The sequence below is a fragment of the Oncorhynchus masou genome, chromosome 12 (assembly GCF_036934945.1).
Source record: "Oncorhynchus masou masou isolate Uvic2021 chromosome 12, UVic_Omas_1.1, whole genome shotgun sequence".
NCBI lineage: Eukaryota > Metazoa > Chordata > Actinopteri > Salmoniformes > Salmonidae > Oncorhynchus > Oncorhynchus masou.
This window is the reverse complement of record NC_088223.1, coordinates 46,625,772-46,643,070: the sequence shown is the minus strand read 5'-3', so window position 1 is coordinate 46,643,070 and position 17,299 is coordinate 46,625,772. Positions and strand designations below refer to the sequence as shown.

General features: G+C 43.2%; 1 protein-coding gene across 2 annotated transcripts in view; it reads left to right on the top strand.

The window, feature by feature from the left end:
- Positions 1-1,245: 1,245 nt before the first annotated feature.
- c2cd2l (c2cd2 like) overlaps positions 1,246-17,299 on the top strand; it is a 42,987-nt gene continuing 26,933 nt past the window's right edge. For both annotated transcript variants that reach the window (XM_064980766.1, XM_064980765.1), the window contains exons 1-2: positions 1,246-1,526; positions 1,998-2,429. In XM_064980766.1, the coding sequence (XP_064836838.1) occupies positions 2,055-2,429 (375 nt within the window). In that variant the 5' untranslated portion in view covers positions 1,246-1,526; positions 1,998-2,054. The remainder of the gene's footprint in view (positions 1,527-1,997; positions 2,430-17,299) is intronic.

The following is a 17,299-nucleotide window of genomic DNA, read 5'->3' as shown; positions in this document are numbered from 1 at the left end:
CAAGGGGAACCACTACTTCAAGGTCTCAGAGCAAGTGACGTCACCGATTGAAACGCTATTTAGCGCGTACCACCGCTAACTAAGCTAGCCGTTTCACATCCGTTACACTCACTCCCCTTTTGACCTCCTCCTTTTCCGCAGCAACCAGTGATCCGGGTCAACAGCATCAATGTAACAGTATAACTTTAGACCGTCCCCTCACCCATTGGGGCGGCAGTGTAGCCTAGTGGTTAAAGTGTTGGACTAGTTCAAATCCCCAAGCTGACAAGGAACAAATCTGTCGTTCCTACGCCATCATTGAAAATAAGAATTTGTTCTTAACTGACTTGCCTAGTAAAATAAAGGTTACATTTTTTTTTTTTTTTTAATACCCGGGGCGCAAACCAGGGACCCTCTGCACACATCAACAACAGTCACCCACAAAGCATCGTTACCCATCGCTCCACAAAAGCCGCACTACTTCAAGGTCTCAGAGCAAGTGACGTCACCGATTGAAACGCTATTTAGCGTGTACCACCGCTAACTAAGCTAGCCGTTTCACATCCGTTACACATTTCGTCAATGTCTCTTGGTGTTGGGGCATTTGACTGTCGCTGACAGGACAACCATAAAACAGTGCAGGTTCAGGTCAAGGCACACTGCTCTGAAGATGAAGCATTCTAATTTTATGGACATAACATGGACCAATAAAAGACCAGTTCTCATTTTGTCCTGAATTTTTACAGTAATTTACTTCATCTTAGCACTCCCCCATTGTAAAAAATATTTTGGAAGCTATAGAAATGCATTTATTAATGTCTACATTCATTTTTGCCATATTTATTATCTTACAAACAACTTAATGTATAGACACTTTTAAGGTATACAATGAGAGCTAAACATACATCAACAAATATATATAAAAGCATTTTCCTTGGAGTATCATTTTTTGAGATGACTGTTACTGTCCCCACTACAACAACAAAAAATACACAAATACACGTCCTTTAAACATGTAATTGAAATACTGTAGAATTACATTCATTCCATATGGAGGCCTGCGTCTACTGTGAAGTGCCAATATGGCCTACCGGCAGCTTTGAAATGCGTGGAAATGGCCAATAGTAACAAAAGCAATCCAGGGTTGATATACATCATTGGTGCGCGTCCAAGGAGGACTTGCCGAAAAATAAAATGTTGCGTGGCCCTTTAAATGTATGGTTCAGAGTGGTTGTGCACGCGCTGTTTGTGCGACTTGACAGTTCATCAGTTACTGCGCAATAGCGTACCATTGCCGAATTTGTACTGGATCGGATGATCGGAGGGCATGCAGGCTATAAAACAGTTGATATCCAATCATGCAACTTATTGAGGATATAAATAGCAGTTGCACATTGATCGGGAAACGGCACTACCGCTGATCATGACAACAGAAGCACATTCGGATGACGGACACAATGTATCCGCGGTTACCGATTTCTTGCTGTCGATGCCTCCACTGACTTAAATGGTGGCGCTGTCAGATCCGACCTTTCGTGAATTACGCTGTAGGCTAATTCCGTGTTTTACTATTTTAAAGGCTATTGCAATAGGATACACTCACTCTTCAATCAAGAGCAACAATATAGCACCAGCATTTGTTTTATTTATGCATGGTTTATTCTACTGTAGAGTTACGTAATGCATGTTGTGTTACTAAATATGGCAACCTTTTGATATGACGACGCAATTTGCCTGAAAACACACATGCAGAATTTTGCATGTGACTACAGCCTATACTGCCATAAGTGCACAGCATTTTAGTAACACACAGTTGTAATTACAGTTGTCATGCATTTACAAATCTAACTTGTGATTCTTGTCATGGCTAGATCTATTCAGGTTCATTTCAAATAACCAACCTAATTCGTCCAATCTTTCTTGAATATTTCTTAATAGATTATTAATAAATATGCTCTTGAAATATGTAAACCTAAATGACTCATGAATGACTGTTCTCTGGCCCTCAACCCATATAGGCATACAAAAGAAGACCCAAACTTAATCCTCCAGTCTGATGATACGAGAAGCCCTAGATGATGATCGAGATGCTCTGGTACATAAACTGGCTGTGCCTGATGGGTCTTTTCCTGGCCTCCCTACTCATCGTGTTGGCCTGGCTTGTCCAGTACTCCCTGGACATACTACACCCGAAGAGCCCCAAGTCACTCACCCAGGGCTGGGGTGCCACATCCAGGCTACTCCCACCTATCACCCTCTCCCACCGGACTCAGGCTGGGGGTGTGTGGGGCACCCTGCTCAAGCTCTGGCGCGGACGGGATCGAGGAGGAGCAGCGTCCGAGGCCGGGGTGAAGGGTCTGCTCACATCACTGTTCTCTTTCAAGTCTTTCCGGGAACATTGGCAGAGGGCTTGGGTCAAAGTTCTCAATGAACAAGCCTGCAGACATGGGGTAAGTTATTTTTGTTGTTGCTCCTGGCCGTTCTATGGCAAGATTGACTAATTCATTAGACGTGGAAGAAATCATGTCGATAAGAGCATTGAGCATCAAAACCCAATATACAATTAGCCTGTTACAGATTGCTTGTTTTGACATTAACTGTCAAGCAACACAGCAGCAGTTGCAATGTTGAAATCTGAAAACATTGTGCCATAATGTGTGTCTGTGTGCTGTAAGTATGTGTAGGCAGTGGTATCTCCATCATTCCAGGCAGCAGGCAGGGAGGCGGGCAGTGCTTCTCATTGTTGGAGTTTTGTGTGGGAGTTTGAGTGTCACGATAAGCAGGCGAGAGAGAGCGGTTATTGTGTAACCGCACTGAATCAATCCACATGTGAGTGGTGAGACCATAGAGATGTGTTATAATATGTTCAACTTATTTCTGTGGGTGTGAGACAATCCCACAAAACTCAAAGTATGAACGTTCATCTGTGTCCCAAATGGCACCATATTCCCTACATGGTGCACTATTTTTGACCGGGGCCCATAGCGCTCAGATCAAAAGTAGTGCACTATGTAGTGAACAGGGTGCCATTTGGAATGCCGACCATGTGTTATATAATCAATAACTATCCCTTTTCACCTGTATGGCAACACAGAGATGGTGGTATCAAGGAAAGGGCTGAAATAAGCAGCCACTCTCTCTGATGAATGTATGCACTCAAATGGATGCCAATACACAATTTCTCTATCTTCTCTATTACTGGGTAATGCACATCCACTTTTTAGTACAAGTCCGAGCCTAGAAAACCCTTTCATTTCTCCCTGTCATGCTGCCAGTCACAAATAGACAGTCTACCCCCTACTGTTGTAAGTCCTGTGTTTGCGGTGGACATCAGACTGTTAATGTACTCTTACTTTATTCAAACTCTACGTTTGATGTGCCTGTATCAAATCCCACTGCTTCATCTACTGCCCTAGTGGGCACCTTCGACCACGATCTGTATGTGTGTGGGTGAGTGCATGTGTAAGAATGTGTGCGTGTTAAAGTTTAAAGGGGCTCAAACTACCACCAGTCAGCTCAAAATGTGTGTGCAGTGTGCGTGTGCATATGTACATGCGTCCATGGGCGTTTTTTGTGTGTGTATGTGTGTTAGTTTAAAGGTAGTCGAACTGCAACTCCCTAGGGTGAAAGGGGACACTGCTCAGAGCTCTCCTCTTGTTATGACCTACAAAGGCTATTGTAGACCCAAAGATGGTACTGTACAAAGACCAGAACGTCAACAAAACCCTAAGTCTAGTCCAGGAAGACATAGAGGAAAATCCAGTTTGTGTGTTACGTCAATGCAGCCAACAATAACCTCCTGGTGCAATTGATCAGATGCAATTATAATTTTGAGGCATGGTCCAACAGCATTCTTGTAGAATGTATCACTTCATATATTCCACACTGCTATATTCCTTCAACAAGCTCTGCAACGGAACTCTCTTTCTAATCAAAGAGGGTCAAATGGGTGTTTTATAGAGAACAGAAGGCTTGTTAAGTTAAATGCTTTGCACACCGTTTCCACCCCTCTGCCTAGCGAATTAAATACTAGTGTTTGTTCAGCAACCCAGATATTTCCTCACCGTTGTCAGGGGGTAAGAACACGGTTACATCATTTTTTTGCTTACATTTCAAAGCCAGTCTGCAAATAAATGCGCCAGGAGAAGACAAGGACAAGACCGCATCAGAAAAAAGCTGTTTACCCATGTGGTGTTTAATTTGTACTCTGGCTAACCGCCAAAGCTGATAGAGGCACCTAATGTTGCTATTTCCTCTGCGTTACGAAAAAAACCCGCAATCAACTCTCATTGGTGTAATCTGTGTGGTATCTTGGATTAGGCCAACAAGTAATTTGTGTGGGCAACTGGGCATCCCAAGCACATCAAAGTCTCTGGTAAATTTTACATCTGTGAGTAGGTTGGTTGTAGAAGGAATGTCATTGTATCCTTCACCGACTAAAGCCTTACATGTTGACCTCACACAGTCATCCAATAACAGTGTTCACCCCCCTCATTTTGCTAGGCCCAACAACAGACTCTTACTCAACTTAATGGACTGTATGTATATTAACCTACATTTTAACCTATAACCTACTGTATTTGAAGGCAAATCACAGCTCCACAATGAACCTGTGGTGTTTAGCATGAGGTGGTCACATGCCCGTGTCTTAGTAAGAGGTCTTTGGTTCCTCCTTACCAGCTCCCCTCATCTTCAAATACACCTGACCTGAAAAACCAGCCGGAAGGGTTGTGCTGCTACAGTATGACAAGTGTTAGATAACCAAGGGTAGGGCTGTGGCGGTCATGCCATTTTGTCAGCCGGTGATTGTCAAGCAAATATCTGCTGGTCTCGCAGTAATTGATTAACATAAACACATTTAGCATCTCCTGTCTTCTATGCATAGCCTACAAACCACTGATGCAGACCTTTGGAACATCTACATTTTAAAAAGTCAAATAAATCCATTTAATGTAGCCTATACCATCACAACAAATCCATAATTTATTTTAGACGGGTCTAAAGAAACATGATATTAAGAAAATGTAGTCTATTTCAGAAGAACAGAATAGCATACTCTGAGTTGTCCTTATGTTAGGCCCTGATCTGGCTATGCGACAGTGGGCTCAATTTACTGGCACCTCTGCCTGGCGATGCACAAAATATAAACCATATAATTATAGAGAAACTCAAAATACTAACATGTGAGAAATACTGGCAATACCTCGGCAAGACGGAGCTGCTCTTCCTCCCGGGGAAGGACTGCCCGTTCCATGATCTCGCCATCACGGTTGACAACTCCATTGTGTCCTCCTCCCAGAGCGCTAAGAACCTTGGCGTGATCCTGGACAACACCCTGTCGTTCTCAACCAACATCATGGCGGTGGCCCGTTCCTGTAGGTTCATGCTCTACAACATCCGCAGAGTACGACCCTGCCTCACACAGGAAGCGGCGCAGGTCCTAATCCAGGCACTTGTCATCTCCCGTCTGGATTACTGCAACTCGCTGTTGGCTGGGCTCCCTGCCTGTGCCATTAAACCCCTACAACTCATCCAGAACGCTGCAGCCCGTCTGGTGTTCAACCTTCCCAAGTTCTCTCACGTCACCCCGCTCCTCCGCTCTCTCCACTGGCTTCCAGTTGAAGCTCGCATCCGCTACAAGACCATGGTGCTTGCCTACGGAGCTGTGAGGGGAACGGCACCGCAGTACCTCCAGGCTCTGATCAGGCCCTACACCCAAGCAAGGGCACTGCGTTCATCCACCTCTGGCCTGCTCGCCTCCCTACCATTGAGGAAGTACAGTTCCCGCTCAGCCCAGTCAAAACTGTTCGCTGCTCTGGCCCCCAATGGTGGAACAAACTCCCTCACGACGCCAGGACAGCGGAGTCAATCACCACCTTCCGGAGACACCTGAAACCCCACCTCTTCAAGGAATACCTAGGATAGGATAAGTAATCCTTCTCACCACCCCCCCCCCCCTTAATGATTTAGATGCACTATTGTAAAGTGGCTGTTCCACTGGATGTCAGAAGGTGAATTCACCAATTTGTAAGTCGCTCTGGATAAGAGCGTCTGCTAAATGACTTAAATGTAATGTAAATGTACTGTACTTTATTAATGTTTCAATGGAACCCACCAAAATTATTTATTGATTTAATTAAAAATCAATGTCCTCCAAATCAAGGTTTCACAATTAATGGCATCCTTAAAGATTATTGTAAATAACAACTACCAAAATTAAATCAGGAATTAAATTCCACTTTTTTAAGTTTTTCTAAGCTTAAGGAACTATATTGAGCCGTTACATCACTTCCTGTTTCACTAGTGTATAAAAAGGAGGTAACACGCTGGCTAATATTAATAATATGCATGTCAATCTCTCCTGGCTGAAAAGTGGAGGAGAGATTGACTTCATCACTACTTTTATTTATGAGAGGTATTGACATGTTGAATGCACTGAGCCTAAACTACTGGCACACAGCCATGACTACATGTAACTCTATTCCACATCAAGTAACTGACGCAAGCAGTAAAATTAGATTTTAAAAAACAGATAAAAAAAAATGCCTTATAGAACAGCGGGGACAGGGAAGCAACACAAACACAGACACATGCATACACACACACACACACAATGTCATATGCATTATACATACACATGGATTTAGTACTGTAGATATGTGGTAGTGGTGGAGTAGGGGCCTGAGGGCACACACAGTGTGTTATGAAATCTGTGAATGTATTGTAATGTTTTTAAAATTGTATAAACTGCCTTAATTTTGCTAGACCCCAGTAAAAGTATGTTAGGCCATGATCTAATAGGGATCCATAATAAATACAAAATACAATTATCCCTTTGTCATCCAACACCATGAAGAAAACAAATTAACTGGCAGTTCAAAAGAGACAGATGGTCATAGACCTTCATAAATCTGGTAGTGGCTACAAGAATATCCACAAACAATTTAATATACCACTGAGCACTGTCAGGGCAATTATAAAAAAATTCAAAAGATACGGAACAGTTGAAAACCTCACGGGTAGAGGACTGAAATGCATTTTGCCCCTGAGGATAGGGAGGAGGATGGTGAGAGAAGCAACAAAATCCCCAAGAATCACTGTGAATTAATTGCAGGCCTTGGTGGCGTCTTGGGGTCACCAGGTTTCAAAAAGCACCATCAGATGCCACCTCCACAACCACAGGCTATTTGGAAGGGTTGCCAGAAGAAAGCCCTTTCTGACCCCAAGACACAGACGCAAGTGCTTGGAGTTTGCCAGACTTCATTTCAATTATGACTAGATGAAGGTGCTCTCCAAAATTGAACGTTTTGGTCAGATACAGCATTGGAATGTTTGGCATTGAAACAGATGCATACAAGGAGAGGCATCTCATACCCACGGTGAAATATGGTGTTGGGCCAGTGATGTTTTGGGGCTGTTTTAATTCGAGGTCCAGGGGCACTGGTTAAGATTAATGGCATAATGAATTCCACCAAGTATCAGGCAATTTTGGCTGACAATCAGATTGCCTCTGCCAGAAGGCTGTGACTTGGCCGTAGGTGGACTTTCCAACAAGACAATGACCCAAAACATACCTCAAGATCCACACAGAAATGATTTTGTTGTCACAGAACCAATGTTCTGCCATGGCCATCTTAGTCGCCGGACCTCAATCCAATCCTAAACCTGTGGGCTGACTTGAAGAGGGCAGTTGATAAGCGCAAACCCAAGAATGTGAAGGATCTTGAAAGGATCTGCATAGAGGAATGATCCAAAATCCCTCCAAATGTGTTCCTTAACCTTGTCAAACATTAAACCTGACTCCATGCCATTATCCTTGCCAGAGGTGGTTGCACTAAGTACTAAATGAGGAGTTCCAATAATTATGAAACCTTGATTATCCTTATCCAATTCCAAGACCCATATTGAAGATATTGGAAGAACTGTCCACATTTACTTTTCCGTCAGCCAAGAAGATGAGTAGGCCTAACAAACAGCAAAAGCACTAGTTTATGTCAATCTACTATCCTCTATAGTACAAAAGTTGACCTATTCTGTGGAACAAATAAATATTCCAAACATAGTCCGGGACTGTTGTGGGATGCGATAGATCCCAAATTAATACAACACTAGCATTAAAAAAATATATTTTAAGCAATGAGCCTGACTCAACAGGTGAGAATGTTTAGCTTAAAATGTTCATAAACTATTAGGCTATTTCTTCACATTATAAGCGCAGCAATGTGCACACAGCAGTAGGCTATAAGTGCGAATGTCCCAGGGATGAAAACGAGTCACCTTTCGGCAAAAATTTGTTGTTTTGAATCCAAAATAGGCTGGATGCCAAGCCACCAATTGTGCAAGTTCTCCCACTTAAAAAGATGAGGCCTGTAATTTTCATCATAGGTACACTTCAACTATGACAGACAAAATGAGAAAAAAAAATCCAGAAAATCACATTGTTGGATTTTTTATATATATAAATATATATATAAATGTGTTTGTAATAATGACAATTACAACAATACTGAATTAACACTTATTTTAACTTAATATAATACATCAATACAATCCATTTAGCCTCAAGTAGATAATGAAACATCTTCAATTTGGTTTAAATAATGCAAAAACAAAGTGTTGGAGAAGAACGTAAAAGTGCAATATGTGCTATGTAAGAAAGCTAACGTTTCAGTTCCTTGCTCAGAACACGAGAACATATGAAAGCTGGTGGTTCCTTTTATCATAAGTCTTCAATATTTCCAGGTAAGAAGTTTTAGGTTGTAGTTATTATAGGACTATTTCCCTCTATACCATTTGTATTTCATTAACCTTTGCCTATTGGATGTTCTTATAGGCACTTTAGTATTGCCAGTGTAACAGTATAGCCTCCGTCCCTCTCCTCGCTCCTCCCTGGGCTCGAACCAGCAACACAACGACAACAGCCACCACATCGAAGCAGCGTTACCCATGCAGAGCAAGGGGAACAACCACTCCAAGGCTCAGAGCAAGTGAAGTTTGAAATGCTATTAGCGCGCGCTAACTAGCCAGCCATTTCACTTCGGTCACACCAGCCTCATCTCGAGAGTTGATAGATTTTGAAGTCATAAACCGCGCAATGCTTGACTCACAACGAAGAGCTGCTGGCAAAACACACGAATGTGCTGTTTGAATGAATGTTTACGCGCCTGCTTCTGCCTACCACCGCTCAGTCAGATACTTAGATGCTTGTATGCACAGTCAGATTATATGCAACACAGGACACGCTAGATAATATCTAGTAACATCATCAACCATGTGTAGTTAACTAGTGATTATCATTTGTTTTTTATTAAGATAAGTTTAATGCTAAGCTAGCAACTTACCTTGGTTTACTGCATTTCCTTAACAGGCAGTCTCCTTGTGGAGTGCAACGAGAAAGAGGCAGGTCGTTATTGCATTGGACTAGTTAACTGTAAGGTTGCAAGATTGGATCCCCCGCGCTGATAAGGTGAAAATCTGTCTTTCTGCCCCTGAACGAGGCAATTAACCCACCGTTCCTAAAATAAGAATGTGTTCTTAACTGACTTGCCTAGCGAAATAAAGATTAAATAAAGGTGTAAAAAAATACAAAAAATAATCCGCGCCCAAAAATACCGATTTCCGATTGTTATGACAACTTGAAATCGGCCCTAATTAATCGGCCATTCTGATTAATCGGTCAACCTCTAGTGTGTGTGTGTGGTCACAAGCGTTCTATTATAAAGGCTGTCATGGCTACCTGCAATATTAGTGTATTGTTTTTTTCTCAAGATCTCCGAAGTACATAGTCTAAATAGTATAGTCTAAATCAATCACGCAGAGTTACAGTGGTACAGGACCGATTACACTGAGTACCAGGCAGTTAGCAGGTTTGGTAGGCTACTAATGACCATCAGCAGCATCAGAGCTTGGAGAAGCCTTATTACCATGACTAAACGCTCACATGGAATTTGACTGCCTTCATGACTCGTGCCGGTAAAATGGTCACCTTAACTGCCTTAACCAAGGGGCAAGCCATGTCACCGTCATCAAGCTCTCCGCTCCTCACACACAGGCACCTGCCAGGCATGTTGCCCTGGACACACGGTAACAGATACCTTGGCAACAGTCCCAAACCATGGTGTTTGCAACTGTGACTCACGTTCACACTGACCTGTGCACTGTCACGATTATGTTTCTGCATCGGGCAAAATATGCAGGAGAAATAGAGGCATCAGTGTCATTACATGGTTGTTACGTCGGGATGGAGAAACCTGAGTAATTTTATTACATTATCCTAAAGTGCTGCTCTGGCACCATCCACTGATGTTATTATAGAATACTTGTTGTGATATGAAGACATGGCTATTCAAGTTTAAAATTACCACCAAGATTACCATTACCTACACAGCATCATCAGATATGTGATAATCCACTAAAGGCTATATTTTGTAATAGAAATGAGAAAAGTTGTATCTTACTTCTAAATAAGTATGTCATGTCTGTCTTTGTCTTCTGATACACTTAAATCCTTACACTCTAGGTATACAGTATGTCACCACCTGACATCACACGGTAGAGTCCCATGGCCTTATTCGTCTTGCATTACCAATCTCCCAGGTCTCATTCCCACGTGTCGTACAGGGAGCATGGAATCAACTGAGGCTACCATAGCCTTAACCTGAGTGTACACCCAAGTCCGTTTTTGCTTGGAACTAGGCTGTCATGCTGTAAACCATGGCCCAAACACGCAGCCACTTTGAGGCTAAGAGCTTGCATTCGGAAAGTATTCATACATCTGGACCTTTTCCACATTTTGTTACATTACATTCTTATTCTAAAATGGATTAAATTGTTGTTTATTTCTCATTAATCCACACACAATACCCCATAATGACAAAGCAAAAACATTTTTTTAGAATTTTTTGCAAATGTATTAAAAATAAAACACTGAAATATAACATTTCTATAAGTTCAGACCCTTTACTCAGTACTTTGTTGAAGCACCTTTGGCAGTGATTACAGCCTCGTCTTCTTGGGTATGATGGTAAAAGCTTGGCACACCTGTATTTGGGGAGTTTCTCCCATTCTTCGCCACAGATCCTCTCAAGCTCTGTCAGGTTGAATGGAGAGCGTCGCTGCACAGCTATTTTCACGTTTCTCCAGAGATGTTCGGGCTCTGGCTGGGCCACTCAAGGACATTGAGACTTGTCCCGAAGCCACTCCTGTGTGCTTAGGGTCGTTGTCCCGTTGGAAGGTGAACCTTCACCTCAGTCTGAGGTCCTGAGCTCTCTGGAGCAGGTTTTCATAAAGGATCTCTCTGTAGGCCTCCCGAGTGGCGCAACGGTCTAAGGCACTGCATCGCAATGCTTGAGCTGTCACTACAGACCCGGGTTTGATCCCAGGCTGTGTCGCAGCCAGCCGCGACCGGGAGACCCATGAGGCAGCGCACAATTTTCCCAGCGTCATCCGGGTTAGGGGAGGGTTTGGCTGGCCGGGATGTCCTTGTCCCATCGCCCTCTAACGACTCCTTGTGGTGGGCCGGAGCGGATGCACGCTGACATCGGTTGTACAGTGTTTCCTCCAACACATTGGTGCGGCTGGCTTCCGGGTTGAACAAGAGTGTGTCAAGAAGCAGTGCGTCTTGTCAGGCTTGTGTTTCGGGGGACACATGACTCTCGACCTTCGCCTCTCCCGAGTTTGTACGGGTGTTGCAGTGATGGGACAATACTGTAACTACCAATTGAATATCACGAAATTGGGGAGACAAAGGAGTAAAAATAAATAAAAGAATCTCTCAGTACTTTGCTCCGTTCATCTTTCCCTCGATCCTGACTAGTCTCCCGGGCCCTGCCTCTGAAAAACATCCCACAGCATGATGCTGCACCGCCATGCTTCACTGTAGGGATGGTGCCAGGTTTGATGCTTGGCATTCAGGTCAAAGAGTTCAATCTTGGTTTCATCAGACCAGATAATCTTATTTCTCATGGTCAGAGTCCTTTAGGTGACTTTTGGCAAATTCCAAGTGGGCGGCAGGTAGCCTCGTGGTTAGAGCATTGGGCCAGTAACCGAAAAGTTTCTAGATCGAATCCCTGAGCTGACAAAGTCAAAATCGGTCGTTCGAACAAGGCAGTTAACCTACTGTTACTAGACCGTCATTGTTAATAAGAATTTGTTCTTAACTGACTTGACTAGTTAAATAAAGGTTAAAATAAAAAAATAAAATGCTGCATTAATGTTTTGGTACCCTTCCCCAGATCTGTGGGGAAGGGTACCGGATTCTAACCTCAACATCCAAACCTTACTACCAAGGATTATCAAGACAAAAACTTCTAACAAACAAAACCTGCATAAGAAACACAGCAGAACCTGGAAATACTATCTTACTCAACTGAGTGAGTAATGTTCAGTCTGAACCTATTTCTGAAGTCAAGTTTTTTTTACTGAGAAGTGGCTTCCTTCTGGCCACTACAATAAAGGCCTGATTTATTTGAGATGGTTGATGGTTGAGATGGTTGTCCTTCTGGAAAGTTATCCCATCTCCACAGAGGAACTCTGGAGCTCTGTCAGAGTGACCATTGGGTTCTTGGTCAACTCCCTGACCAAGGGCCTTCTCTTCCAATTGTACAGTATGGCCGGGCGGCCAGCTCTAGGAAGAGTCTTGGGGGTTCCAAACTTCTTCCATTTAAGAATGATGGGGGCCACTGTGTTCTTGGGGACCTTCAATGCTGCAGAAATGTTTTGGTACCCTTCCCCAGATCTGTGCCTCGACACAATCCTGTCTCTGAGCTCCTTGGACAATTCCTTCGACATCACTGCTTGGTTTTTGCGCTGACATGCAGTACACTGTCAACTGTGGGACCTTATATAAACAGGTGTGCCTTTCCAAATCATGTACAATCAATTGAATTTACCAGGTGGATTTACAGGTGGACTCCAATCAAGTTGTAGAAACATTTCAATGATGATCAATGGAAACAGGATGCACCTGAGCTCAATTTTAAGTCTCATAGCGAAGGGTCTGAATACTTATGTAAATAAGGTATTTCTGTTTTTTACCTGTTTTCACTGTGTCATTATGGGGTATTGTGTGTAGATCGATGAGGAAAACAATTACTTTTAATTAATTTTAGAATAAGGCTGTAATGGAACAACGTGGGGAAAAAAATCAAGGGGTCTGAATACTTTCCAAATGCACTGTAGGTGAGGAAGCCAGGGACACACGAGTGTGTGTATGTCTGCGTGAGTGCGCCGTGAGGGTGTTATTCCGCAGTCTGGGCTGTCCTGGCATCCAAGTGTCTGATACTATGTGATGGATGTGTTCCATTTCCACACACAGACTTTGGCGTCGATACCCACACATAATTTGGTGTGACGGACACGGGTGTACCCCCACTCTCCTGAAGATGCTGGATCAGGATATTGTCATTCGTGTTAATCGGTTCTGCAAACACAATTCCACAGTGCCATTTTAGTTCGATTACCACTGGTGTGCTGCTGATGGAGACGGATCACAGGAGTGCCTATGTGAATGGGAGAAAGACTGGAGAGGAGGAATGCAGAAGTGTGTGTGTGTGTCCGGTTAAATGATGATGATCAACCGGGTAAACTAAGAAGCTTTCCCGTCTCTCTCGCGCTCTGTAATCCAGGGATTTGGCATAAGGCCTCAGCACAGCTGGTTACGTGTGACTCGGATGTCAACAGAAGGACGTCCTCTGGGAGGACGCACACACACACAATTACACATGGTGCTGTGTAATTACAATTATAATCACCTCTATTGACAAGTACTGTACAAAAACATAAGTACACGCCTCTGGCTAATGTACCAACACATGCTCCTATCCACATGGTGGGTAGCCCATATGATGGCGGATCATATAGATTTTCATTTAAAACACAACGCACATCAGACAGACACAGCTCTGACCGGCGGACTCATTCCACAGCGTAATGCTCCAGACTAATGCACACAGAGAGAGAGCAGATGCTTACAAACACTAACATAGTGGCTCCAGCTTCGCTTATACATGATAATGCTAAAGCAATTAAGCATACACACACAAACACACACTGACCTCTTTGATACTGCGTACATAGAAAATGCACATATACAGTACTCTCCTCCGATAGATGCACATGAGGGTCCTCTCTTCCGATGTAGTTGTTTACTAGTGTGTGATGCAACAGCTTCACGGCTTCCACCTTGGGAGAGAATTTTGGAAGTCCTTTGATGAGAGATTGAGGAGCTGTGGCATTGTTTGTGTGATGTTACTCAGCCAGAGTTTAAGGCCTATGAGTAGAAGAAGTGTTATTGCCGGGTTCCGAAACATTTAGTGACACGTTGACAAACAAAATTGTGACGTCATTTGAATAGTAAGAACGAGTATAAAATAGTAACCCTATTTGAAGAAAGACTTGAGTTTTATATAGCAAGGCTTTATGCTGAGCAGGGCCAAGAAGGTACTCGGAGCAAGCTGGTGTGTGACACTGCTGTAGGAGAAGGCTTGGTTGGCATCTGCATCATCAGTAATGTCATCCCATTGTCTGAGTGGTCTCTACACTACAGGAGGTGGGTCAGTTTGGGAGGAGCAGGTTACAGCCTCACTGTGTGCATCACTGTGCATCTGGAGGAAAGGAAAGAAAAGAAGACTGTCTGCTGATGGGTGGCTGGGGGGGTCTGCAATTATAAATAGCCTGATGATTATCTCAAGACCAAGGTTCTCTCTCTTTCTGTGACCCGGGCTTTGTTGGACAACAAATGCCGTCCTTCAAAAAGCTTCCTTCAAAAACATTTATCTTAATTTTCCAACACCAGTAGATGGTTTTGTGTGGGAAATCTGGGAATCCTCTCTGATTTAATGCTGCACCAAAATGCAACTTAATTTAACATGTAAAACACGCAGTATGAGTCATGGGTAGTAGCGTATCCATTGAAACGTGATTTGCCGACTGCAGAATGCCATGTGGGCAATTCCACTTCAGCGGGAGCGGGAAATATGTTGTTGTATGCCAGATTGTGTTTCCATCACATTCATTTAGCTTTGGCGCTGCACCTCAGCAAAAATCATTATGTCATCACAAAAAAACATAGAGCATGAAGAAATATGTCTGCCTGGGTGCATTTTTTTTAAAGATGCTAGAACAGTCCATATTTAAATTTACTTTTACTTTTTTAAATTTGCAAATAAAACGAGTAATGAATAGAAAAGTTGAACAACCCCATAGTAGAATAGCTTAGGGCTTTCACAAAGTATTCATACCCCTTGACATACAGTGGGGCAAAAAAGTATTTAGTCAGCCACCAATTGTGCAAGTTATCCCACTTAAAAAGATGAGGCCTGTAATTTTCATCATAGGTACACTTCAACTATGACAGACAAAATGAGGGGGAAAAATCCATAAAATCACATTGTAGGATTTTTTTATGATTTTATTTGCAAATTATGGTGGGAAAAAAGTATTTGGTCACCTACAAACAAGCAAGATTTCTGGCTCTCACAGACCTGTAACTTCTTCTTTAAGAGGCTCCTCTGTCCTCCACTCGTTACCTGTATTAATGGCACCTGATTGAACTTGTTCTCAGTATAAAAGACACCTGTCCACAACCTCAAACAGTCACACTCCAAACTCAACTATGGCCAAGACCAAAGAGCTGTCAAAGGACACCAGAAACAAAATTGTAGACCTGCACCAGGCTGGGAAGACTGAATCTGCAATAGGTAAGCAGCTTGGTTTGAAGAAATCAACTGTGAGAGCAATTATTAGGAAATGGAAGACATACAAGACCACTGATAATCTCCCTCGATCTGGGGCTCCACGCAAGATCTTACCCCGTGGGGTCAAAATGATCACAAGAACGGTGAGCAAAAATCCCAGAACCACACAGGGGGACCTAGTGAATGATCTGCAGAGAGCTGGGACCAAAGTAACAAAGCCTACCATCAGTAACACACTACGCCGCCAGGGACTCAAATCCTGCAGTGCCAGACGTGTCCTTCCGCTTAAGCCAGTACATGTCCAGGCCCGTCTGAAGTTTGCTAGAGAGCATTTGGATGATCCAGAAGAAGATTGGGAGAATGTCATATGGTCAGATGAAACCAAAATATAACTTTTTGGTAAAATCTCAACTCGTCGTGTTTGGAGGGCAAAGAATGCTGAGTTGCATCCAAAGAACACCATACCTACTGTGAAGCATGGGGGTGGAAACATCATGCTTTGGGGCTGTATTTCTGCAATGGGTCCAGGACGACTGATCTGTGTAAAGGAAAGAATGAATGGGGCCATGTATCGTGAGATTTTGAGTGAAAACCTCCTTCCACTAGCAAGGGCATTGAAGATGAAACGTGGCTGGGTCTTTCAGCATGACAATGATCCCAAACACACCGCCCGGGCAACGAAGAAGTTGCTTCGTAAGAAGCATTTCAAGGTCCTGGAGTGGCCTAGCCAGTCTCTAGATCTCAACCCCATAGAAGATCTTTGGAGGGAGTTGAAAGTCTGTGTTTCCCAGCAACAGCCCCAAAACATCACTGCTCTAGAGGAGATCTGCATGGAGGAATGGGCCAAAATACCAGCAACAGTGTGTGAAGACTTACAGAAAACGTTTGACCTCTGTCATTGCCAACAAAGGGTATATAACAAAGTATTGAGATACACTTTTGTTATTGACCAAATACTTATTTTCCACCATCATTTGCAAATAAATAAATTAAAAATCCTACAATGTGATTTTTCTGGATTTTTTTTCCCCCTCATTTTGTCTGTCATGATGAAAATTACAGCCAACACAATGATGAAAATTACAGGCCTCTCTCATCTTTAAGTGGGAGAACTTGCACAATTGGTGGCTGACTAAATACTTTTTTGCCCCACTGTAGGTAGGGGTAAAGTGACTAGCAGCAGCGTATGTGGTAAGTGTGAAAAAGTGTGTGTGTGTGGCGTCAGTATGCATGTGTGTTCATGTTATGTGTGTTTGGCTGTCATTTAAGTGTGTGTGGGTAGAGTCCAGTGTGTGTACATAGAGTCAGTGCAACAGAGTTAGTTTAAAAAAATGAGTAAATGTAGGTATCCACTTGAATTGCTATTTAGCAGTCTTGTTTAGAAGTCTTATGGCTTAGGTGTAGAAGCTATTCAGGGTCCTGTTGGTTCCAGACTTGGTACCACTTGCCGTGCAGTAGCAGAGAAAACAGTCTGTGGCTTGCGTGGCTGGAGTCTTCTTCTCTGACACCACCTGGTATAGAGGTAATGGATGGCAGGGAGCCCAGCCCCAGTGATGTACTGGGCTGTACTCAGTACGCTCTGTAGCGCCTTGCGGTCAGATGCCAAGCAGTTGCCATACCAAGCG